The sequence below is a fragment of the Sciurus vulgaris genome, assembly GCF_902686455.1.
Source record: "Sciurus vulgaris genome assembly, chromosome: 11".
Classification (NCBI taxonomy): Eukaryota; Metazoa; Chordata; class Mammalia; order Rodentia; family Sciuridae; genus Sciurus; species Sciurus vulgaris.
Genome location: NC_136472.1, coordinates 82,312,030 through 82,338,666, shown reverse-complemented (window position 1 = coordinate 82,338,666; position 26,637 = coordinate 82,312,030). Strand labels below are relative to the sequence as shown.

Genomic DNA, 26,637 nt, shown 5'->3' with positions numbered 1-26,637 from the left:
AAGTCCTCACTATAGGATTTGTATGAGTGAAGGAAACAGTCCAATTGTTCAAGCTCTCAGGAAGTCATGTCTTTAATTTGTCAATCTGTAGTGTTCCAAGGGGCAAACCAAACATTTAGGCCATTGGCAACATTTCAGGAGCCAGTAAAAATATAATAAACTTGTCAGAAGGCATATTTGCTACACCTATGAGAATAGCCTTGAGTTTTGTACCCTGACTGGAGGAACTATGGCCATTTTCAGTTTTGCATAGTTAGTACTGAGAATAAACAGCATTAGCATACCAGTGGGCACCACTGGGTTTCAGTTTGGCTAAACCATTAATGAATAAGTTCTAGATATTTAGTGAAACCTCTTTGAATCAAGAATCCCATTGAGTCTTTGCTTCAGGGGATAACTGGAAATCAAATTTTCCTAAAAGGGCAATGATACTTTTTTACATAAAATCAAGATACTACTGGGATCAGGCTGGCTGCATTCTTGAATATACCATTTCCATGTGACAAGTGAGACCTTTAACATCTTGTTAGATTATCAGTTGGTCCACCCCAAAATGAAAATACCAGACTAAAGAGTTACTAAGTGTCAAAGCTGTCATTAATGTGGGGCTCAAAAAGTAGAGATCATGACATAGCTTGCTACCAATAGAGCTACCAACAGAGTTAGTGACTTTGGCCTCACTTTAAGGATGCTGATTTTGAAGTTAGCTGATGAGTTAAATGTTCAAGTGAGAACACCCTCTCTTTAGTATCCATAGACCCAATAAGGTATGGGGCCTCCGTTTTGATGGCTGGGGCTAAAAAGACAACAATTTTTTTCTTTCTGATGGAGGGAATTTATCCACAGAGCCCCTCGATTTTGTCAGAGTTTATCACCTACACTTGCTGGCTGAGGCTGAGGTTTTTGACTTGACAACTAATAGGCATCATCTATGTAATTACAATTTTGAACATCAAAAACTAGAACTAATAAGCCAGACTCAAAAACCCAGAGGCCAAATCCTGATAAGTGGATGATGATATATAGTGGGGGGTGAGAGAAAAATGGAGGAACTTTAAATTATGTAGAGGGAAATAAGAGGGAGAGGGGTATGAAAAATGGTGGAGTGAGACAGACATCATTATCCTATGGACACGTGTGATTACACGAATGGTATGAATCTACATCGTGCACAACCATAGAAATGAAAAAATGTACCCCATTTGTGTACAATGAATCAAAATGCAGTCTGTAAAAATAAAAAAATAATTACAAAAAAGTCAAGGCTTGAATGTTTTTTAAAGAGGCGGGGGACATCATGGAGATGGAAGAGAACAGTGGAGTGGGAGAGGGTTGGTGTTAAGGGGAAGTGGGGAGGGACAGGAAAGGAGAGGGCCTGCAGAGTGAAGATGACCAGATTATGCTGTGTGCATAAGTAAATGAATGTACTATGGTGAATTCCCCATTTATATAAACAAGAAAAGCACCAATTTACTTAAACAATAAATACCTGGGCATGATGGTGCACACCTGTAATCCCAGAAGCTCTGGAGGCTGAGGCAGGAGAATCACTAAGTTCAAAGCCAGCCTCAGCAGCTTAGTGAGGCCCTAAGCAACTTAGTGGGATCCTGTCTCTAAATAAAATATAAAAAAGGGCTGGGGATGTTGCTCAGTGGTTAAGCACCCATGGGTTCAATCCCTGGTATAATAATAATAATAATAATAGTAATAATAATAATAAAAACAATACATTGATGGGAGGAAGGCCTGTGTAGTAGTGAAAAGGGAACAGGAGGCAGGGTAGGGAAGAGAGGAAGGAGGTACTGGGGACTGAAATGCAGCAAATTATATTCCATGTATGTGTGATTATGCCAAAATGAACCCTGCTATATGTACAGCTAAATGAACTCAGAAAAACATAAAAAAGTAGAGCTACTGACACTAAACCTTACAGCAAATGACAGGGAGTTTAATGAAGAAGCACTATAGACATATTGGGGGCTTTCCCATGTGAATACAAATGTGTTGTCTTGGACCTTGAGAACCAGAGGGCTGGGAAAATGATGTAGGAAACATAACACACCAAATGCTGTCAGTGCCATGGATTTAATTACAGTTACAATGTCTGGAATACCTAAGGGAATAGGATCAACAATTGAATTCACTAAGCTTTAATACTCTATAAGGGTCTGGCTCCATTAGTAATGTTTACTGGCCATACTTGGCTGTTGTTTTAAGATATTGTATCTTGTACTATTGCTGCAACCTTTTTACTTTTACTTTACTTTACTATGCAATTTCCTCTTTTCTATGAGATTTTTCATTGTTTCTGTTGGACTACCTAAAAGAAAATGGGGAAAATAATTGGGGAGAATTACACATTCCTCTAGCATCTCTTGACATGTACTCTTCCTCTTCAGGAGAATCCTCATTAGAGTCTGTGGACATTTACAGTGAAATATTAATACCAATTATACACTCAGCAATTAAAGGCACAAAAAATGGTTAATTGAATGGCCCCAAAGAGCCTCATATATAAGGTCACTTTAGCTTTCCTAGAATGAATCCTGCCCAAACCTAGTGATCTGAATCCTAGTGCCCTAATGCCCTACTTCATAACCCCTAATCCAGAGGATGAAGGTTAGTGCATTTTGGATGCTATATCTAAGGGGATGATGAGAAGTTGAATCCCTCCTCTTCCTGAAGTTCTTTAGTATATTTGAATGGTATGTAGGAACCTTGTCCCTTCTTAGAAACAAAGAAATATTGGTCCCACTTTTAATTATCTTTTTACGTATAGAATCTAAGATCAGTAAGAAGGAAGAAGGAGGGATTATAAATCATGGAGGGCAAGATAACTCTATAGCTGTAAGCAAGGAACATTTACTTCTGACTTTGAGTATCATGGTGGTAACTTTTAGCTCAGCAAAATGGAATTCTAATGTTTTTGTTTCATCTAATTTTTTTTTTTTAAATCAGTAGCCACACCATCAATACTGCCAATCTATAGATGGTAAATTAAAGACACCCATCTTTGGCACCACAAACTGTGGGAACAAAATCAGGGCTACCGATCTGATTGCATTACTCATGTGAGTGCCCACAGTCAGGTACTATTTTATGATGAGATGCTTTGGAATAAAGATGCTGATTGAGCCTGCACTACCTCCCTTGCTGCCTGGATTTATCATTATAGCAAATATAGAAGCACATCCTCCATCATAGACTGAGCACAAAGTAAAGAACTTTATGTTGCAAATTGCAAAGGCTAACCTGGAGTCCTCCCTCATTTGGTTGAGCCTGACATTCCTATTAACCAGATCAGACCACTTCTCTCTTTGTTCTTCTATCTAGGTATGCTTTTATGTATCTAATTTAATCATTTATACTTTTTATTCATTAAACAAGTATGTATCCTTGGAGATTGAAACACAGTAAGATATCCTTCCTGTTCTCCAAAGAACTGTAATGTGACAATAGAAATATATAATTTATAACACAATGTGTTAATCACAATGAGAGGTGTAAACAATGGGAACAGAAAAGAGGGACGTCTCCAGCAGGCTGGTGTCAGAGAAATCTTGGTTTATGCTCACAGTGTTTACAAATTTTTCTCCTTTCACAATAAGTACAGGTACATATCTTTATTGTCTGAAGGCAGATGGGAACTTCTGCTCCAGAATGAATTTTAGTAGCTGAGGATGATAAACAGATTGTAAAGAAATTCTCCCGCCTACAGAAGAGTTAGCAAAACCTGGTAGCTGTCTTAGAGTCTCTTTCCTAATACTTGACCTGTAACTACTTCAGTTATTTCTCCTCATTAACAAACATTAAAGTCAAGGACCATTATTATGCAGTTGAACGTAAAACATGGTCAACATGTTTGTTATTGATTTTCAAGAATGTCTTACAAAGTCTTTCATCAACCCATCAGTCCCTGATCAGTCTTCTTTCAGAAAATCATGACTGTTAGCATTCCCTTCTTGTCACTGCCAAGAGTTGCAAAGCATCCGAGATTTTATCCTTTTTGTAAGTTAAGGAATTAGGCTGCCAGTTTCATAGATTCTTCCAGAAGACCCTTAAGACAAAGAAAAAGAACTTCATTACTTGCAACAACAACAACAGCCTGAGAATCAACATTTCCAGTCTCGATTTCTCAAGCCCCATTTCGTACAAGGCCAAGTTAACATGACCACATGATAAATTCTCTCGCAATGGGTCTTTTTATAGGTTGCATTCTCTCAACTGAGGGAACACATACCAGTAAGCAAACCTATCCTTTACTCTAAATGTAGTCATTATTTCTATCATCTAGAGCTGCAGTTACAAAGGATCCTTGAAAAAACACTCCAGTACAAAGGCAGTCAGTGTCTCTGCTTGTTTTGAGAACTCCAAAAACTACGAGTGTAGAGATTCCTGCAAGTATAGGAAATTACATAAGATGAAATCAACCCTTCTACCTTCGTCTTATTAACCATGCTCAGCTTTTACCACATCATCAGTTTACTTCGGAATAGTCCAATTTCAACACTCCCTGGTGAAAAGCTTTGAAATTTAAAAACTTGCCTTTGAATAACTGTCCCATTTTATGATTTCTCTTTGGGAGCAATATAAAAATGGGTTAAGCAGTACATTCATATTCTAAAACTGACATAAGCAACATCTAATAATTTTATTCAGGTCTTAGATATTTTAAGATTCATGTTAAAAGCTTAAAATATTTAACTTACAATTTGGAAAGTAAGTATTGATTCTTAAACTTTTTTTTTTTTTTTTTTTTTTTTTTTTTTAGCTTACAGGTTGGAGTGGACCAAAGGAAAATGCTTCATGTATTGAGAAAAATAAAGAAAATCAGTGTTTTGAGAATGAAACTGTTGGAAAGTCAAGTGTAAGTGTTCCAGTATTTTCTTTGTTTCTATATTTAATGGGGAAAATATGTCTTGTACTCTATTGTGTAAAGTTTGTAGTAGTGTTAAAATAAAAGAAAATGTGTAACCTAATTTCTAACCTTGGCCTGGTCAGCATATTGGGTTCCCCTGCTAATAAGCTGACACTGAATGTTTCTCATTTTGAGTAGTTGTACATTTTGATGTGGGATCTGTGTTTTGGTGTGTAGTCTTAAGTTGATGGTGATAACAGGCATTCTGTAAACTACTCCATTTCTCCTCTGGTGCAAAATGTTTTTGTTTAACATAAAAGGTGTTATTTATACTATTTGAGGTACTTACAAAAGGCTAAATGCTTTTCCTTCCAGGAAAGGCAGTCATCTAACTTGGCAATAACACTCTTTTCTCCAAAACGGGAGAGTGAGTGTGGATGTCTGTGTTGGACTCATGCATCCTTAGAAAACAAATTTTTGGACTTCCTGGCTGTCCACAAGGATATTTGTAGTTTTGCTTCCTGAAGATGAAATCATTAGGCCTAAGTGGAATACAAATGTGCCAACTTTGTCCACAGTTTAATTAAATAAATGTTGGTGCATATATTAGAGAAACTTGTGTTTTCATCATAGGAAAGCTTAAATTCTAAAAGCTTCAGTTTATCTTATATGAGCGTTATGAGATTTTAATAAATGAATATGGACATGTTTAATAGTGCCTGGCAAATAGTATATTTATTATTCTATTGAAATGAATTGCAAGTTTCACATCTTCTAGAGGAGGTGATATTTTTATTAAAATTTGAAAAATAAAAATAAACATATCATTGAGAAGAAACTGTAAAATGTTTCTTCTTAATTTTATTGGTGAAGAAATATTTAGTGTGGTTCCTTCATTTCATTTCTATTATGTCCTTTGAGCAATTTTAAATAACTAGGAATATTTTAGGGATATGATATGGTGTTTAAATAAACTTACTTTGCAAAAGACAGAAGTTACAGATTTGATGTTCCAGAGTTCTATTGATAAACAAGGATTTCTTAACAGCTCAAAAGGAAAGAAAGGAATCTGAAAGAATGAACAAGACCTTGACAATTAAGTAGACAAAGGCTTGTGTGGTATAAGAACATTAGGGAGGAAAGTTGACTGATGGATAAATAGGGTGAATTTAAATATGACATCTTAAATTTGAGGTAACATGGGAACAACTAAAAGGAAATAGGTTGAGGGAATATACTGGTTGATGAATATACTGGTTGAGAACTAAGTGCGATATAACAAAAGGACAGTGTGACAAAATGCAAAGAGCAAAAGTTCCAAAGACTCAGACTGCAGTTTGTATCTTGGCTCTACCCCTAATTATTCATGTCACCGCAAGCAGATTAAACGATGTCTATCTTTATCTGTAAAAGGAGATAATTCCTATTGTGCCTGTCTTTCAGTAGTGTAATAAGTATCAAACAAAATAGTCAGATGTAAAGGACTGTCAGTTAAAAGCTCAGGATATTGTATAATTTTGGAAACATGACGACCACTAAATGCCTCTTCAAAAGTATTTTGTTTTACTTAATGTTTTACCTGTTGGACAATTAATTCTAATTCCTTCAGGAGAAAACATATTCTAGTCAATTTTGTGAAGTAGAACTGGTTGATGAAGAACTAATAGGATACAGTGCAAATAATACAATGAATGGGGCAGAAAGTTTGATATCTTAACAAGAACATAGAGGTAAAACCAGGTGGAGGGAAACTTAACTGTAGGAAGCATATAAGATTGAGAAGAATTCATGGTGTAAAAGAAAGTGATAATTGGAGGCTCAAAAATTGGGTTATTATTTTTGTACACTTACTGTCTGGGTGTTCTTGAGTAAATTATTCGGCCTTTCTGTATCTCAGTTTCCTAATCAAAGTGAAAGGTTTTGATTAGATAAATTGTGGGTCCTTTAAAATTATAATGTATTTATATCACTTTGAGAGGTATAGAAAATATTTATTTTTAGATAATTCCAACATTAACCTCAATTATTTTCAGGCTATAATGTGTGTTTACACTCTATAAAATAGCTATATCTTCTGATTAATTATAATTTTTTAAAACTCAGCTCTATTTTTCTATTTATTGTGCTTTCCTACATTTGGAAGGAAAATTCCTTTTCTTAATGCCATTCAGTCATGGTAAAGGTTTTTATGTGTGCCTGCTTTAGGGAATGAGAGCATTTATATGCATACATTAGATGCTATTTATTACCCCTATTTTGAAAGTGATGGTTCTAAAACACTAAATAGCCAAATAAATCTTGAAAAAGAAAAACAAAGTTGGAGGCCTCATACCTCCTGATTTAAAAACATACCAAAAAGTAATCGTAATCCACATGGTATGGTGCTGGCATAAAGACAGATATATGGACATGTGTATGGACCAATACAACAGAGTAGAGAACTCAGAAAAAAGGTCAAATGAAAGCAAGGTGTCAATACTATACAATGAAAAAGAGAGTATTCAACAAACAGTGATGAGAAAATTGGATATCCACTGGATATTCAGAAGAATGTAGTTGGACCCTTAGTTTACACTATATATGAAAATTAATTCAAAACTGATTAAAGACATAATTAAAACCTAAAATTATAAAACTCCCAGAAGAAAACAGGGGAAAATTTCAGGATTTTGGCTTTGGCAATGAGTTCTTAGATGTGATACTTAAAAGCATAGGCAACAAAGGCAGAAATGAAAAGACAGAACTATATAAAACTTATTCTCATGAAAAGATGCACAACACTAGTAATGATAACAGAAATGCCAATTAAAACAACAGTGATATCTGAGACCTTTTGGGATGACCATTATCAAAACAAATATTAGTAAAGATGTGGAGACAATGAAATCCTTGTACATTGTTGGTAAGAATATAAAACAGTGCAATCATTATGAAAAACAGCATATAGGTTCCTTAAAAACTAAAAAATAAAAAAAATAGAATTACCATATGATCCAGAAATCCTACTTCCAGGCATATAGCCAAAAGAATTCCAAGCGGAATTTGAAAAGATATTTGCACACCCCTGTTCACTGCAACATTAAATACAGTGGCCAAGAGGTGGAAGCAACTCAAATGTTCATCTACAAATGAATGGATAAATAAAATTAAAAAATAAAATATAAAATTAAAAAATATTTATGTTAAAAAAATTTAAATATATATATATATATATACACACAGTGGAATATTATGTAACCTTATACAGAAGGAAATCTTACCATGTGTTACAATATGTGAATCTTGAGAATGTTATGCAAAGCAAAATACACCGGTCACAAAAAAGACAAATATTGTATGATTCCACACATATCAAGTACCTAAAGTAGTCAAACTTTTAGAAATTAGAAATAGGCTTGCCTAAAGCTGAGGAAGTAGGGGAGAAGAATCAGTGTTAGTGGGTATGGAGTTTCAGTTTTATTTTGTTTTGTTTTTGCCACATGGAGATTGAACCCAGGGCTTTGCACATGTTAGACAAGTACTCTACCACTGAGCTACAACCCCAGCCTGAGTTTCAGTAATGATGAAAAACTTTAGAGCTCTGTTGTACACCAGTGCAAAAACATAAAATGATACTGAATTAAAAACAGTTGAGATTACAAATTTAATATTTTGTTTCTACTACTATTACTACTACTACTAATAATAAAATGATTCTGAGTTAATCTTCCTGGAGCACCAAATATGAAAATAACATACAGTAAGAGAATTAAAGTAATTTTAATTGTAATATAGAGCAATTACCCCTTAATTTTGATTTTCCTCTACTACCACTCTGCTACAAGGGAATCTTTCATCCACTGGAAAACCTCTAGTGTAGAATACTTAGTACCATGCAAGGTTACTCATTCCATCTGGGCAAGTTTGAATATTATTCTTTTTATTAGACCCATGATATGAAACCTATATTAGCCCTGGATATATTCTATATTTCTCAATGTAAGTGATAATATAGTGGCAAATGTCTATCTTTCTGGAATTAATAAAGGAATAACCTTTTATTTTGGATGGACAACTGTAGTTAGCTCTGACTAATTTGGTTTACTAATTTAAAACAAACTGTCATAATTCCTCATATCCAGTTTATTAAAGATATCATGCTTTATCTTTGAGTATCTTGTAGTACCTTAGGGTCAAGTTTCTGTCTATTAAATCCAATGCATTTTTATACAAAAGTGATGAATCCTCAGAAAGAGAAATTATGAAAACTACCCCATTCACCATAGCATCGAAAAAAATAAAATACTTGGGAATCAATCTCACAAAAGAGGTGAAAGACCTCTACAATGAGAACTACAGAACACTAAAGAAAGAAATTAAAGAAAACCTTAGAAGATGGAAAGATCTCCCATGTTGTTGGATAGGCAGAATTAATATTGTCAAAATGGCCATACTACCAAAAGTGCTATACAGATTCAATGCAATTCCAATTAAAATCCCAATGATGTACCTTACAGAAATAGAACAAGCAATCATGAAATTCATCTGGAAGAATAAGAAACCCAGAATAGCTAAAGCAATCCTTCGCAGGAAAAATGAAGCAGGGGGTATCGCAATACCCGAACTTCAACTTTATTACAAAGCAATAGTAACAAAGACGGCATGGTATTGGTACCAAAATAGACAGGTAGATCAATGGTACAGAATAGAGGACATGGACACAAACCCAAATAAATACAACTTTCTAATACTAGACAAAGGTGCCAAAAATATGCAATGGAGAAAAGATAGCCTCTTCAACAAATGGTGCTGGGAGAATTGGAAATCCATATGCAACAGAATGAAACTAAACCCATATCTCTCACCCTGCACAAAACTCAACTCAAAATGGATTAAGGACCTTGGAATCAGACCAGAGACTCTGCAGATTATAGAAGAAAAAGTAGGTCCAGATCTTCAACATGTCGGGCTAGGACCAGACTTCCTCAACAGGACTCCCATAGCACAAGAAATAAAAGCAAGAATCAATAACTGGGATAGATTCAAACTAAAAAGCTTTCTCTGAGCAAAGGAAACTATCAGCAATGTGAAGAGAGAGCCTACAGAGTGGGAGAATATCTTTGCCAATCATACTTCAGATAGAGCACTGATCTCCAGAATCTATAAAGAACTCAAAAAACTCTACACCAAGAATACAAATAATCCAATAGACAAATGGGCTAAGGAAATGAATAGACACTTCACAGAAGAAGATGTACAAGCAATCAACAGATATATGAAAAAATGTTCAACATCTCTAGTAATAAGAGAAATGCAAATCAAAACCACCCTCAGATACCATCTCACCCCAATTAGAATGGCGATTATCAAAAATACAAGCAACAGGTGTTGGCGAGGATGTGGGGAGAAAGGTACACTCATACATTGCTGGTGGGGCTGCAAATTAGTGCAGCCACTCTGGAAAGCAGTGTGGAGATTCCTTAGAAAACTTGGAATGGAACCACCATTTGACCCAGCTATCCCACTCCTTGGTCTATACCCAAAGGACTTAAAATCAGCATACTACAGAGTACAGCCACATCAATGTTCATAGCGGCTCAATTCACTATAGCCAGATTGTGGAACCAACCTAGATGTCCTTCAATTGATGAGTGGATAAAGAAACTGTGGTATATATACACAATGGAATATTACTCAGCCATAAAGAACGATAAAATTATGGCATTTGCAGGCAAATGGATGAAATTGGAGACCATCATGCTAAGTGAGATAAGCCAATCTCAAAAAACTAAAGGACAAATGATCTCGCTGATAAGTGGATGATGACACATAAGGGAGAGGGTGGGAGGAGTTAGTGTTAGGGTTAGGGTTAGGGTTAGGGTTAGGGAGGGGGGCAAGAATGGAGGAAGAAAGGACTGTTTAGAGGGAAAAGAAGGGTGGGAGGGGTGGGGGGGAAGGGAAAAAATAATAGAATGAATCAAACAACATTACCATATGTAAATTTATGATTATACAAATGGTATGCTTTTAACCCATGTACAAACAGACAAACAACATGTATCCCATTTGTTTACAATAAAAAAAAAAATCAATGACTGGACTGTCTGTACTAGCATTACCTGAAATTGGTAATCGGTAACAGGTTTGTGTGTTACCAAATCTGACACATTCATAAAGTAATTTTAAACTATTCAATTCAAATATCAATATATCTCAGTTTTTTCACTGATTATATTTAAATTATTTGTTTTAAATAATTAATTTTATTATGTATCATAACAGTTTCTAAACACAACCTGATTAACAAAGGGTTAATGCTTATTTACAGACCATGTATCTGATAAGTGGTTAATATTCCAAAGTTTTTAAAGAACCCATGCAATTCAATTATGGGAAGAGAACCCAATTAGAAAGTGGGCAAAAGACCTGAATAGACATTTCTCCAAAGAAGACACAAAACTGGACAACAGGTATATGAAAAGGTACTCAACATCATTAATAATTAGTGAAATGGAAATAAAAATTAATATGTTATTGACTCATACCTTTTAGGATAGTTAGAATAGCTATTACCAAAATGTCAACAGATAACAAATGTTGATGTGAGTATAGAGAAAAGGGAACTTTTGTATACTGTTGGTGGGAATGTACATTGATATGATAATTATAGAAGACTCTGTGGAGTTTCAAAAGAAATTAATAATAAAATTACTTTATGACCTAGCAGTCCTCCTTTTAGAAGTACACCCCAAAAGAAATAAAATCACCCCTCGTAAAGACATCTATGCCCCTGTGGTCACTGTAGCATTATTCACCACAGCCAAGATATGGAAACGAAATAAGTGCCCATCAACCCATGAATGAATAAAGAAACCAAAAAAAACCAAAAAATCAGGATAGTACATATATACAGTGGCATATTATTCAGCCTTAAAGAAGAAAGAGATCTTACCATTTGTCACAACATAGATGACTCTGAGGAACACTATGCTAAGTGAAATAACCCAGCCACAGAAAGAAATATATTGCATGATCTTACTTATATGTAGAATTTAATGTAAAAAATTCAAATATACTGAGCTAGATAAAGAAACAGTGGTTACCCGTGAGTAGTGAGAGAATGGGGAAGGTATAGCTCAGAAAATACAAAGTAGTAGATATATAGAATGAACAAGTTGAGAGATCTAATTTATAACATGATGGTTATAGGTAATAAAATTGTATTTTATGTAGGTTTCATACTTAATGAGTAGATGGTTTATCTTGCACAACCCCCAAAATAATGATGGTCATTTATTTCATTATAGCATTTTTAAAGAATTATTATATGTATCCCATAGCTTCTTGTGTATACCTTATTATACATGACAAATTTTATTTAAAAAAACTAAAAGAAGTTAATGTTGAATCTGAAAACTACTACTTGTTTTATGTGTTTTAAATACTATTATTAATATAAACCCATTTTTGGAACCAAGCAATATTAAAAACCATGGATTGCACATTTCATGTTGCACATTTTATATTCTGCTCTTGCTTTAAAAAATGTGTGTAGGGGGGTGTTTCCCTGCAATGCATTTTTTAATTCTTTAATTCAAAAAATATCAATTTAGAATCTGTTGTTTTAAACACTGGTGATACAGCCATGAACAAAACAGATTGAGTCCCCATTCTCACACATAATCTTCAGATAGGGTAAATAGTAAGTGAAGAATAAAGAAGATGATTTCAAATTGTGGTCATTGCTATGAAAGAAGTAAACCAGAATCATGTAATGGAGAATGATGGAAGGTAAACTAAGCTAATTACAGGGGTCAGTATGAGATGGTTTTACTGGGGTGGTAACATCTAAGTACAAACTGAATGATTTGAAGAAAGAGCTCTTCTGTGAGGATCTAGGGAAAATGAGTTGCTGGCAGAAGGAACAATAAATTCAATGCCTGGGAATAATTAGAATGAAATATTATATTTGAGGAGCAGATAATAGGCTGGCATGTTTGGGGTAGGGGAAGGGTATTTAGCAATGCTGCTGAGGTTATTTATATTAACTTGAAAGCAAAACTGTTTTTCAGACCATAAAACATTTTAGATTTGTGGCTTGCACATAAGTATTTTAAGTTTTGGAATCTATTCAACTCACAGCATTGTGTAATAGGGAAAATGGAGTTCATAAGAAGGAAATTCATGTTCACTAAAGTTTGCATAAACTTGTGATATTTAAAGGAAATATAATTTGTATTGAAAATCTTATTATGTATATGTATGGTTTATCACTTATAATTCTCTAACTTTCAAAAAGCTTAGATTTTGATGGTAATAATAACTGGACGAGTTATATGGTTATTGATTAAATATGTATCGACTAACATATATAAGCAAAATTGACATGAAATTCATTTCTATGCAAATAAAAGATGGTAAAAAAATAGGTTCAAAGTGAAAATTTCTTGATTTCTGTAGTAATTGATGATTCACTTAAAATTTTGCTTATTTTGCTTATTTATTTCTTTTACAAATATGGACTTTTATGTTGCACAGAATTTGTAGACTTTTGCTTTTTTTACGAATTAATTGCATGATCCAATATTATCCTGATATTCTTTTTCATCATTAAAACTCTCTGGGAAAGTCAGTCCTTTTCCAGTTGATCCTAATTTCCTGCTTGCCTCTGGAGAGTTTGGAAATGAGGGCAGGCATTTTGCCATGACCTGCCTGCAGTCTATTTATTTTACTAAGCTAACAAGCTTTGCAGATGTCATTCATGTGCCTGCTGTCCTGGGTATATGGGGAACAGACAGACAGGGATGGTAGTCCAGGTGGGTGGATTTCTTGTTATTTCCCTTGGAGCTAATCATCCTAATGCAGAGCCCATTCCTTCTGAAGTTGCTCCTGAGATCCTTATAAGCTACAAAAGACCTACGCGTAGGAGTCCAGAGATGTACCATGTTGATAGGTGGATCACAGATTTTTTTGTCACTGGTCTGCACAGAGTCTAGGTTACCTTTGGTTCCAGAAGGCCTTTGGATCTGTCTGTGCTACACTTCCAGGTTGTACCCAGGGAGGCAGAAACGGTCTCTGGATTTGAAACGTGATGAGGTGGAAAGAATATTGATTTTATACTCTGGGTTGGAGTCACGCAGGACAAGTCATATATCCTCAGAGAGCTTCATTTTCTGCATTCACAATATGGGGATTATAATTCCTTCCTGAAGGGTGTTATGACTATCAGAGATTATATTTACAAAGTATCTGGCACAGAACTTCAGATAATACCTGCTTGATAATTTACTGTAATTATTAATAAAAATGCTTGTATTTACTACCATTATTCTATTACAGTGGCAAACACCTGTTTCATCTGTTGTAATAGTTCAGCTGGAAACCTCCCTTTATTATAGATAAGTGTTCCAACCATGCCTTCTTGAATCAAACTGGATCTGCTGAGGAAAATATTTTTATTTGAAAATACCTTCAGCTACATATGCCAATCTATTTCTGCCTTAAATACATATATAGATGCATAAATATATCTGAATAAGTGTCTGTTTTGATTACTGTGTGTGTGTGTATGTGTGATTCTAATATGGATGAGGGATGCATATCATAGATGTAATTAGGTTTTTATATAACCTCCTATCAAGAAAGAGTAAATAACATAACAGAACTGTGATCATTCTTTCTTTCCACAAATATTTATTTTATACCTCTTAAGTGCCAGATACTATGCTAGGTGCCAGAGATATATGTTAAATCTGTCAAGGCGCTTGGATTTTAGGACACTATACATTGGATATATTTTACTCTAGATATTTTTTTTTCTTGTGGAAAACAGAGTAAATGGGATAGTATCAAACTAAAAAGCTTCTTCACAGCAAAGGAAACAATCAAGAGCATGAAGAAAAGAGCCTACAGAATGGAAGAAAATCTTTGCCCCCTGCACTTCAGATAGAGCGGTAATCTCCAGGATATATAAAGAACTCGAAAAATCTAACAAAATTACAAATAACTCAATCAATAAATGGGTGAGAGAACTGAACAGGCACTTCACAGAAGAAATATGAATGGTCAACAAATATATGAAATAATATTCAACATCTCTAGCAATTAGAGAAATGCAAATCAAAACTACACTGAGTTTTCATCTCACTCTGGTCAGAATGGCAATTATTAAGAATACAAGCAACAATAAATGTTGACAGGGATATGGGGAAAAAGGTACACTCATACATTGCTGGTGAGACTGCGAATTGGTGCAACCACTCTGGAAAGCAGTGTGAAGATTCCTCAGAAAACTTGGAATGGAACCCCCATATGACCCAGTTATCCCATTCTTTAGTATATACCCAAGGACTTAAAATCAGCATACTACAGTGACACAGCCACATTAATGTTTATAGAAGCTCAACTCCCAATAACTAAGCTATGGATCCAACCTAGGTGCCCTTCAACAGATGAATGGATAAAGAAAATGTTTTATATATGCACAATGAAATATTTCTCAGTCATAAAAAAGAATGACTTTATAACTTTTGCCAGTAAATGGAACAGGAGACTATCAGGCTAAGTGAAATAAGTTAGTCCCCAAAATCCAAAGACAGAATTTTCTCTCTGATATGTGGATACTAACACACAGCAAGGGGTGGGGAGGGAAGAATAGAAGTTCATTGGATTAGACAAAGGGGAATGAAGGGAAGGGAGATGGAGAAAGGGAATAAGATAGTAGAATGAATCAGATATAACTTTACTCTTTGTTTATATATGAATACACCACCAATGAAACTCCATATCATGTACAACCACAAGAATGGGATCCTAATTAGAATAAGTTATACTCCATGTATGTATAATATGTCAAAATACACTCTACTGTCATGTATATCTTAAAGAAACAAAAAATAAAAAGAAAACAAACAAAATAAAAGTAATGCATTTGAATGATTAAGATACAGCCTTAGGGGAAATAATTAATTATAGTGATTTTCTGGTATCAAATTTTCAACTGTAGATTTTAAGAATCAATATATTCCTGGCATGATATCATTAACCTGAAGGACTATCAAGTAGAGTAGTTTGCAGACTGTGGTTTTATTTCTTGCCAAACTCTCCTTGTGAAATCACAAACTCAATTGAACTCTATGTCTGTAAAAACAACAACAACAACAAATGTGTCTAGCTGATGCCTTGTTAATTTTAAAAAATGAAGTAATGTTTCTCTCAAGGCAAAGGAGTGGGCTTATTTTCTATCATCTTTATATCTATGGAATATTGATGGAGTGTAAGGTATATACAAAGTGGAAAGCTTTACCCTTAGTGGGACTGTGCTTTAAAATGTTGAGTTTTTACTTACATCCAAACATACACTATCCAATTAATTGCTGGTGGCGAATACAAAACTGATGAGTATAGGACATTCATAGCATATGCACACATGCAATAAAGTCATACTCATGTAATATTATGTGAACAATGCTCTTTTTTTTCCTAAGCAGAAATTGAATGTTCAGTATGTGAAGTGCCTACTCTATTTTTATTTAATGGAATCCCATTGGATTGGATAAAGGTGTAAGAGATTATTGATTCATTTCTTTTTCAAATATAATAGAGTATATGGAATTATTTTTTTCTTCCCAACTTCTAGCTAGCTCCTCTGGGTGCTTTTCAATTCAGCCCTCGGCTGTTCTCTAGAAAGTCTCCCTAACTACTCCATTCTGGGTTTAAAACCTCTATTATTCTAAAACACTCCATGTGCTATATGGTAACTATAATTTTTGATTTGCTTGTAGAGAGATTTTGTTCTTTTACTGACAGTTTTGTCTATGCATAAGTAGACTTGAAAGTATATTTGTTACATGAATGAGATACTAGACTAGGCAATTGGAAGGCCAAATCAAAACTACCTTTTAGGAGCTTAGTTTACAGATGACACAGATATTAATCAAAAAAATCATAAAGTGAGCCCTCCCTCAACAAACATGAGGCAGTCAGGTGATTTGAGGAGTGCTTATGGAATGCCAGAACTATGTTAGAATAGTTGACTTTTGTTTCTATAGGCCAGTTTACCAAGTGCTTTAATCTGTGATCATCCAGGGTCAGACAACCCCCTTTTATAAGTTTCCCTTGGTCTTAGCTTTCTACTCTCCAGGAAGATGGAATGCAATTACAAAGGTACCTTTCTTACAAGCATAGCTTGTAAGAATATTCATTTTACTACATTGTTCAATTTACTTCCTTTCTGTCTCTAACCTCTGTTTCTATTCTGATCATAACTAAGAAAGCCTTGGACTTGCAATTAAGAGACAATGGTCTTTAATGTTGGCACTAAGAGTTACTAGGTTCTTAGAAAATCATTTGAACATCCTAAGCTTGTGAGAATGTCACAAGTGCTTTGTCAACTTTAAAGAGGTATAGAAGCATGACACCTAATTATTTTGAACATGAATATGGCAATCAGAATTATGTACCTGTTAGACGCTTTGGTTGTGTCAGTCAGGAAGTACTCTAGTACCCGGGAATGCTCAAGGACATGATGGTTTATATAGTCTAAGGTAAGCTTAGAAAATATTGACGTGAATCAAATATGGTAATGAGGTAACAAATGAGGAGGTGAATTCATAAAGTGATGTTTCTTTAACCTTTTCTTATTTTGAACCGTAATAGAGTTACCTAGTTTAATTGGCAACCCTGTGAATTTATTTTTTTATTATTTAACTCGAAAATTATCCGAAGTTTATAATATCTGTGGGTTACCAGTTCAGAGGAAATTGTTTTCTAACTAGAAGTATTTTAATTACTTTCAAAGATTTTAGGCAAAACTGAACTTTAGACGCTCCCCTTTTTTCTGAACACATATCTGATTTGCTATGAACTTAAAAAAAATCTTTAGAAACAGTGCTTTCATTTTGGTAAAATAATGACATGTCAGTTTCTGAGACATTCTTCTATTTAGCAATCAGGAGGTTATTGAGGTTTGAACCTGAATAATTCATGAAAGGTAAAAAGAAGAGCCTTATGAGACTACCCATTTTTTAACAAATTGTTTATTAGAGAAAGTAAACTTTTGGTTTATAAAAGAGGATGGTGGTAGGAAGTGGAGAGGGAAAGGGCCCTGCCAGTATCTTGAAGGGGTGATTGAAAGGTATGGATCCCTAGACATTTCTTCTTGATATTGTCATTAGTCTAGATGACCCTGTAGTTTTTTCTCGTGAAAAGGAGGCCTTGATTTTCCCTTCTTGTTGGTTAATCAGTGCGGAAATCCCTCCCTCTCTCTCCCCCTCCCCTCTCCCTCCTCTCTGAGCTCCTGTCTTTAGGTCTGTTTCAGCCTGTCTGCCTTATGTATCTAAGGCTATGAGAAAAACAAAAACAAAAACAAATATATTATTATCTAGAGTGATGCTTGTCAAGTACCTCAAAGGCAGTCTATGTAGCAGCTTCACTGGAAGAGAGGGATTTGAGGGAGGGGGAGGGTTAATCATTTGGCTGGTAAAATGCTGCAGAAGGGAACACAAAGCTCTGCCCACGTAATAAGTGCCTGCAGAACAGCCAGCGAAGAGGGAAAAGTTTGGGAAAGAACTCCTTTTTGCCTCAGTACGTGGAACTTTTGTAAACACCATGAAACCTTCCCTATTCCAATTTTATAATACATGTATTTGTTGAAATATTCAAGTTGTTTGTGTATTTGTGTTAAGTCATAGATCTCAGAATAGCTATGTGAATAAAAGGAAAAAAAATTAACATTTTCTAAGTTAAGCGTCCAAATCCGCAGTTTCTTTATGTCCCTGGCCAGATTTTCCTTATCCAGCTGTTAGTCATTTGTAAGAAGCTGCCCTTGAAATTGCAAGTGAGTTCAGATGTGATGTATGCAGCACCGCATGCACCTTAGCTTTTCACTCATATCTTTCCAGTCATTTAGGCTCCCGGGAATCATGCTTATAATAAATAGCTTTTTATTACCAAAAGCCGCTGTTCGGGCCGCGGAACGACAGTCCGTTGATAGATGGGCCGGCTAGTTTTTTTTGCGTTGTGCTTACTCAGAGTTGTTAGTAGGAAAGACGAAGGCAGCAAAGGGGGGACTTTGGCAAAGGAAATCTTATGAGTATACTGAAGCAGCAGATCAGAATTCAGAAACGAGCGAGAGCTGAAATGTGATTCTCTGGTGCTCGGTGTAGCACTCATCTCCACGATAGAACTGTACGGGGCACTCGCAGAAGCCTGGCTCCCATCACGGAATCCGCTGAAAGACCATGCAGCCGCGGAGCCCTGCAAGCCACCGGGAAGTTTTGCCGGAGCTGATTTCTAGGGGATTTTCTGGTGCCTAGGAGAATCCTGCCTGCCTTGAGCTGTATGGAGAAGGGCTCGAGTTTCCCATGAGGGGCCCCCTTGGAAAAGCCGTCTGTGCAGAATCCACGCTCTGCTTCTTTCAGTGTGCTATTTACCAAAAGGCTTTTCTCACCTTTGCTGATTTGCTGGTGTGATTTCCATGTACTGAGTCCTGTGTAGGGATCCAGGATGGATTGCCTGTGCATTGTCACCACAAAGGTAGGATAGGAAGCAGAGCTGTTGTGTGCAGCATTTTTTCTCTTCTTATTCTGGTCCTGTAATTAAACAGCTCTGGTAGGTGCTGCCAGTTCATGAGATAAAATGATGAGTATAATTTACTTTGCTGGGCATTTTGTTTCCTAAGAGGGTTTGAAGGTCCTGTCTTTCTGTGATTTCAACTTCTTAAAGTGGTATTGTGTTGGTGCAGAAGAAAGGAGAATTTGCCTGTGTGTTTTTCGTGGCAGTATTTGCTTTTGCCTCTATTTATAGCACATAATTGAAATATCTATAGTGGTAGTGTAGTTCACACATCATTTTAACATAGCATATCAGGGTAGGCTTTCTGAGTGTGGTAATTAGCTTTTCATTTAAAAACCATGTCTTCTATGTTTGAAGAAGCCAATCAGCTTTACTGTGGCTTGACATATTGTTTCTGATTGGAGAATTCTGATGTTCTGCATTTTAGTGATTTTTTTTAAAATGGAAAAAAAAATATTTAGGCCCTGATTTAAAGTAAATAAACAAACATAATATTTAATGTTTAAATGATTGTTTTGATTAGAAGCAAATGAAATATTTGCATTATCAGAAATAGAAATAAAGGTGAGAATGAAATAAAATCAATAAGCCATCCTTTGGTGGGGTTTATTTTACAAATGATAGCTAAAAATTTCAAATACATTTTATTTTACTCTGTAATCAGTTCTAGTGTATTTAAATTTCATTGACACTAGTAATTTGAATAGAATTACTATTATTTTAGGAAAAACTAATTAAAAGACGCTTATTCATTAGCTTCCTTTTCATTTTTCATGAAAGCATACCATGAGTTAATTTGAGCCATATCTTTTAATGTTTTACATTTATTGAATACCCATTAAACATGACAAAATAAATAGCTTAGGGTATGAGGCTTAGTAAATGTAGATTTCCCACTATGATCTCCTTTTACCACTATAGGTTATTTGATTTTGAAGACACAAACCAAGTTCCCCTTCATTTGACATTAAGTAGCTTAGTTTTATAAATTAAATTCCAGAATATTTTAATGAATATTTTCACAAAGGGCCTAGTATAACATAGCAGGTTCATTTGATGTTAGTAGATTTAAACCTAGAAACTTCTTTTGGACTAGCTGACAACCTTCAAAATTACATGATACTTTATTTTACTTTATTGCTAAGCATCTCATTTACTTTTCCCAGTAATGTCAGTAAAAATAAATAAACTAACAAATTTTTAAAAAAAACTACATGGGAAAATGCATGTCTATATAATCTAGGAAAGAAAATATCCTAAGTATATTCTATCTTTCTTAACGCATTATACTCAATGTTACCTATTTGATAGATTACTGTCAAATTCGATCTAATTATTTTTCCTTCAATCATAATAATTTACAGTGTTTTGAAACATTAATAGTACTTTCAAATAAGTTACAAGCTGGGTTTAGTGTGCACACCTGTAATCCCAGCGACTCAGGAGATGGAGGTTGAGGATAGCAAGTTTGAGGCCCGTCATAGTAACTTAACCAGACTCTCTCACAAAATAAAAAATAAACTGGGGATGTGAGCTCAGTAGTATAGCACCCATAGGTTCAATCCCCAGTCCTGAAAAAAAAGTTACAGAAAGTTATTAATTAGAACTCAAAACTAGAAGTTCATTACAATGAAGAAGCTTAGTCAACAGTGAGATTCAAGTTCCTTCAACTTGGATAATATAATCTAAACAAAACTATGATGTGTATTTTATATGTACTTACCAAGATATTATTGACTAAAGTTATAGGTACAATGGGAAAGTATTACTTTGCTTTAAATGCTGTAAAAGACACAATTGTCATTATTCTCATACTTTGATTTATTATATAAAATATATTATTCAATAGGACAAACATGAGAAATTTCACAAACTTTTTAAATTCATTATATTCGTGAATGTTTCTATTGTATAATTTATGTCATCTTTAAAAGACAAACATATTTACAATGAAATTGCATTACAGTGCTTAAATGTTAAAGAAGTATGGCAGATTCCTAAGTAAGACTTCCTGGAACACTTCAGACTGCAATTCTGATCCTTTTACAACCCAGTGCTGGTATCTTACTTTTCTTCCCAAGTGTCGGTGCACCAGAGATGACCTTTGTACACTTTCCTGAAATTCTTTGACAAGAAACTTGCCAACAATTTGGAAATTTTAATTCAGTCTTAGTTCAACCTCATCTCTTTTTCCTTCATCAGTAAGTCCATCTCCTAGCATCTCTGGCTCAGTTACTTACTTCTAATGGACGTTTTATGTGATATTGAGACTATCAATTATTCCAATCTGTCCTGACTTCTCTTCATGTGTAGCATATCTCAATATTACAGCAGACCACCACTGCTATAGAAGTTTCCAGTGGAAGTAAACATAAATACTTTCACCTCCTGCCTTGTCATGAGAGGCACCAACAGCCCTCTTGGATCCTCCAGGCTTCTCTGCCCTCTGACTTCTCACATTCCCCTTTATTATATACACTGTAGGTATAAATTCATTATATGACTTTGCTTCACATTTTCAAGAATGTTAGATTAATGAGAGGAGAGATTATGACAAATTGAGAAATATTACTGCATAATGGCAATATTAAAGGATTTATTAGACATATTGGAGAAGCATTTTTATTTTTTTCTGCATATAAAAGAAATGACTGGCATATTCCCTGATAATCTAAATTCTCTGATAAAATAACCCCCTCCTAGATCTTACCCCATAGCTCCAATTGCTTAAAGTTTTAAAGGTTCCAGTCTGATTAGACTGGTTTGCAGAACCCCTCATATTTGGAGTAAGGTCCTTCGGGCCAAGAAATCATCATTACAGCTCAAAACAGTTTCTGTCACATAGATCCCAAGGTCTTTCCAGATGTCCAGATAGCTCACTTTAATCAGAAGATTGAGTCATCTCTTTTCTTTGAATGGTTCTGTCCAGTTTCAATTTCAACTCTTTTGTCACAGATATCACTACTGAAAAAGAGAAATAACATCACAGTATGAAGAGCAGAACTCTAGAGAAAGAATTCAATGTAAATGGTTATTCTGATGCTTATTAGCTTTAGAACATTGGTTATGTTGTTTAACCTCCCTAAGGCTTATTTCTACATCTGTGAGAAAGATGTTAAGTGATGTTGAGGTAAAGTATGTAGAGTACCTAGTGCAATTACTAGCCCATGGTTAGATTTCAGTGTAGGATAATTTATTGAGCAACTCACAATATCTTTAATGAATCCTTCTGTTCAGGCATGATCAGAGGGAAATGAAGTCACCTCAGTAACACAGATTAAACACAATTTGTAACTAATGCACTAATGTAGTGCAATCTCCCAAATATGTTTTGAATAATTTAAAGTAATCCAATATTCTTGACAACAAAATATAAAGAAAATAGTGTTAGACTAAATTAAGACAGAGACATACTGTTAGAGGATTGGCCAAAAGACCAGTAGTTTTAGATAATAGGCAGAGTATTCTGGACTAGATTTAGTGATTAAAAAAAAAATAGACTTTTTCTTTTACTATAAAGGAAATCTCAAGCATCATGTATAATAACATATAGAGTTTGAAATAAGAACAGAAAAATGTGAAATTGTGAACCAAGTAAATTTGTACTTTATGACTTTGGGCACTCTGAGACATCTGTGCATCACTGTCTCCATAAAATGAGTGTATTTTATTGTATCTCTGTGGTACTTCATTTTCTCTCTCTAGTCTAATATTATTCTAAAGTATATTATCCCTGCAAATAAAATTATTCGGGTTCACTAAATATCTTAAAAAGCAGTATTAGGTACTATCATTCCAGATGTCCATTAACCACACTTACAGACATTTTTTAAAGTTTTAAAAAATAATCTACAAATAAAATTGCAATGTTATGTTAAATGACTGCTGTAATTTATTAATAAGGGCATGATGGCACTATTAAATTTAATATGCTTAACAGGTTAATGTGCATAATAAAATTCAAATAGCAGAATGAACAGATCAGTCAGCATAAGAGAAGCTTTTATTAATATTGTTAATACTATATCTGTTCTGTAAATATGATTTCTCTTTTTGCCTTCACCGACCTACAGTCTTCTACAAAAATTAGTCACTTAGAGTTTCTAAAAGGAAATAAAAGTTGTTGGACATCTAAAAGATATTTTTACCAATCAAGTTAATATCATATTATTTATTATAACCTTAATAGAAAAAAAGGGGCATGTTGTCCTTTTGGAATGGACTTATACTAGAAATATTTTCAACTACAGTTTTCTGGGAAGCTAAAATAATTTTTATTTTCCGCCACAGCTTCATGTAGAGAAAAATGAAACAAATCACCAGGGCAACAAATGGTTTCCTGAGTGGCCCTGTGTTCATAGACAAAGCTGTTTGTTTATGCAGATGTACAGTTGCTTCTGCTCCTATGGTAGAAGGAGTACATCCACCTATTTATTTTATTAAGCTAATAAGTATTTATTGAACGTTTACTATGTGCTTGACATACTAGAAGACATGGGGATACAATGAGCCATCTGCTCTCATGGAACTTTTAGTCTAATGGAAAAAGAGCCAAATGGAAATAACAGTGATGTGTATGATAAGGAGGTGAATGTAGGGTGCTATGAAAATGGGCATAAGGTTACCTGCAGAACCTAATGGACTTGGTTTCAGGTAGGCAGAGATAAAGATCAGTGAAGACTATTCTAAGGTAGTGACCAGTAAGCTGATATGCAGAATGGAGAGTACAATTGGATGGCAACAGTGTAAAAGCAGATAAATTCCTGAGGGGTGGGGAGAAGTGGGGAGGGAGAGAAATGAATGAGAATGAGAATTTTACATTTGAGGAAAGAAAAGTCATTATGGCTGCGTTTTAATGCGTCCAAGGTGAACAACAAGCCACAAGGATGTAGGGAAGATGGTTGGGGGTCCATTTACAAATATTTAGAAGTGGTGATGTGTATTTATTTTAAAAGAAATAGGATTTTCTATCAATTGTTAACACTTGTTCCAACTCCCAGTTTCTCTCCCATTTTATTTCTCTGATTTAACTTCTCTCCTGTTTTCTAACATGTCCCTTTGCCCATCCCTCTATTTATTCAGTAAACATAATGGTTCCCCCTTTTACAAGTTGCACAATCTACTCTGAACTGTAGTTTTCTTTCATAAAAGGGTACCTATCTTACAGAGTTGTGAGATAAAAAAAATATAAAGTGTTTAGCATGTATCTTAGTCTTTTCATCACTGTAACCAAAAGACATGACAAGAACAATTTAGAGGAGGAAAAGTTTATTTGGGGCTCATGGTTTCAGAAGTCATATTTCATAGATAACTGACTCCTTTGCTCTGTGCCTGAAGTGAAGGCAGAACATTATAACAGAAGGATATGGAGGAGGAAGACAGCTCAGGACATGATGATCAGAAAGAAGAAAGTGAATTCTGCTCATCAGATACAAAATGTATACCCCAAAGACACGCCCACAGTAACCTACCTCCTCTAGTCACACTTTACCTGCCTACAGTTACTACCCAGTTAATCCCTAGAAGTGTATAAATATATTGATTAGATTAGGTTCTCATAACCCAATTATTCACCACTAAACTTTCTTGCATTATCTCACACATGGAATTTTGGGGGACACCTCCTATCTAAACTATAACAGCATATTACCTTGTAAGAGTATAGGAATACTGTTCTCTTGGGATCCCCAGACTCCCTATCTTTCCATGTTTCTTTGCTACCCTTTTCATATCCATCCTGCCAATGACACTGGTTCTGATAACCTGTCATTCTAACCAAGTGTCTGCAAATTGGCAGGTCAACCCAAGAGATTGGAGCAGAGAGCTTGATGGACTAAGGAAAATCTACTGCGTGACATAGAAAGGAAGAAGTACAGTTAAGAGTAGGGACATATTAACACTGTTTGATGTTTTTGTGTAGAAAATCAAGGAAAAGAACCAAAGTGAAGAGATTCCATGACTGCCTTAGTAACCTGGGATTAACCATTTTAATAGCATATAACACCGTGAGAAACTAATGCCTTTAATATAATAGCTTAGCTCCCCTTTAAGGATTCTTTCCAGCTGCCAGAGGAATCAACCAAATACACAAGCCCAAGGGTGTCACTTTTATGCAGAAGTGATGATACTTTGCTGAGGTTAAGTAGTTATCCAATTTCTTACTGTAGCATGATTTTTCTCTTGACTTACAACGTGAATTCCTCTCTTGTCTGCTATTACTTTACCTCATATTTTAAACTGTAATGATTTTAAGAATTGAACAGACAAGTCCTTGTTTTACACCTGTTTCTTTTCTTCTTCATTAAGCTAATGTACATATTGGCCTTGCTGGCTCCCTCTGTTCTTTAAAGGTGCCAACCATGTTCCTATTTTGGGAACATCCACTTAGTAGTCTTTTGTTTACCTCTCTAAACCTACTTATCTTTTAGGTTCATGACATATGACACTACACTCTCATCCTGTATTTCTACATATCACAATTCATATTTAGACACTTATTCATATGATTATTTTCTCTTTCATCCTTGATTAGATAGAACCTCCATGAGGGAGGGAATAGTCCCCTCTATTTTCTTCCTCACTTTTGTATATATAATGTCTGAGACATTGAAGGAACCTGATGAATTTTAAACTCATTTACCCTTTAGCCTGACCCAATGAAGTAAGATTCTCTACATCTTGAAGGTGAGGCACACTCACACAATTAAGATGTTTCCTAGTGGAGTTTCAAACTCAGGTTTTTATGACTTTAATATCTGTGATTCTATCCACTCTCATTGTTTCCGATTGAATCACATAAAGGTAATTGTTTATTAAAACATACCTTGATAGTGTATTTTGTATTTTATTTCTTCTCAACCTAAATATTTAACTAAATAAAAACAATGCACCCACGTAATGTTAAAATGACTCACAACTAGTTGTAGATTTGTAGTTTTTTTTTGACACATAGCCATAGCATAAGAGAGTAAATGTTTAGAAATGAAATAAAATTTCATTCTATGAATCATATTAATCATCTGTTAACACAACAGTAGTATGTGGTTTTCCTGTCAGTCTGGATTACCAAGATGTTTTTTCACATCACACTCTTGGTTCTGTGAGTAAAAGTCACATGTGCTGTGAACAGCTATGAGTTTGAGAGGATCATTCTTTATTAGACCTTTATGTAGATTTTATTTTATGAGACCAGTGTGGATTTGCAAAGGAAACAAATACAAATAAAA

The 26,637-nt window shown here is 34.8% G+C and overlaps 1 protein-coding gene across 9 annotated transcripts in view; it reads left to right on the top strand.

The window, feature by feature from the left end:
• Window positions 1–26,637, top strand: part of DLG2 (discs large MAGUK scaffold protein 2) — a gene marked incomplete at its 3' end in the record, with an annotated part of 2,081,919 nt that overhangs the window by 528,428 nt on the left and 1,526,854 nt on the right. For 7 of the 9 annotated variants that reach the window (XM_079105558.1, XM_079105557.1, XM_079105560.1 and 4 more), the window contains one exon: window positions 4,772–4,867. In XM_079105558.1, the coding sequence (XP_078961684.1) occupies window positions 4,772–4,867 (96 nt within the window). Of the gene's footprint in view, window positions 1–4,771; window positions 4,868–18,899; window positions 19,373–26,637 lie in introns of those variants that run through there. The other 2 variants (XM_079105563.1, XM_079105562.1) reach the window with 2 other exon arrangements.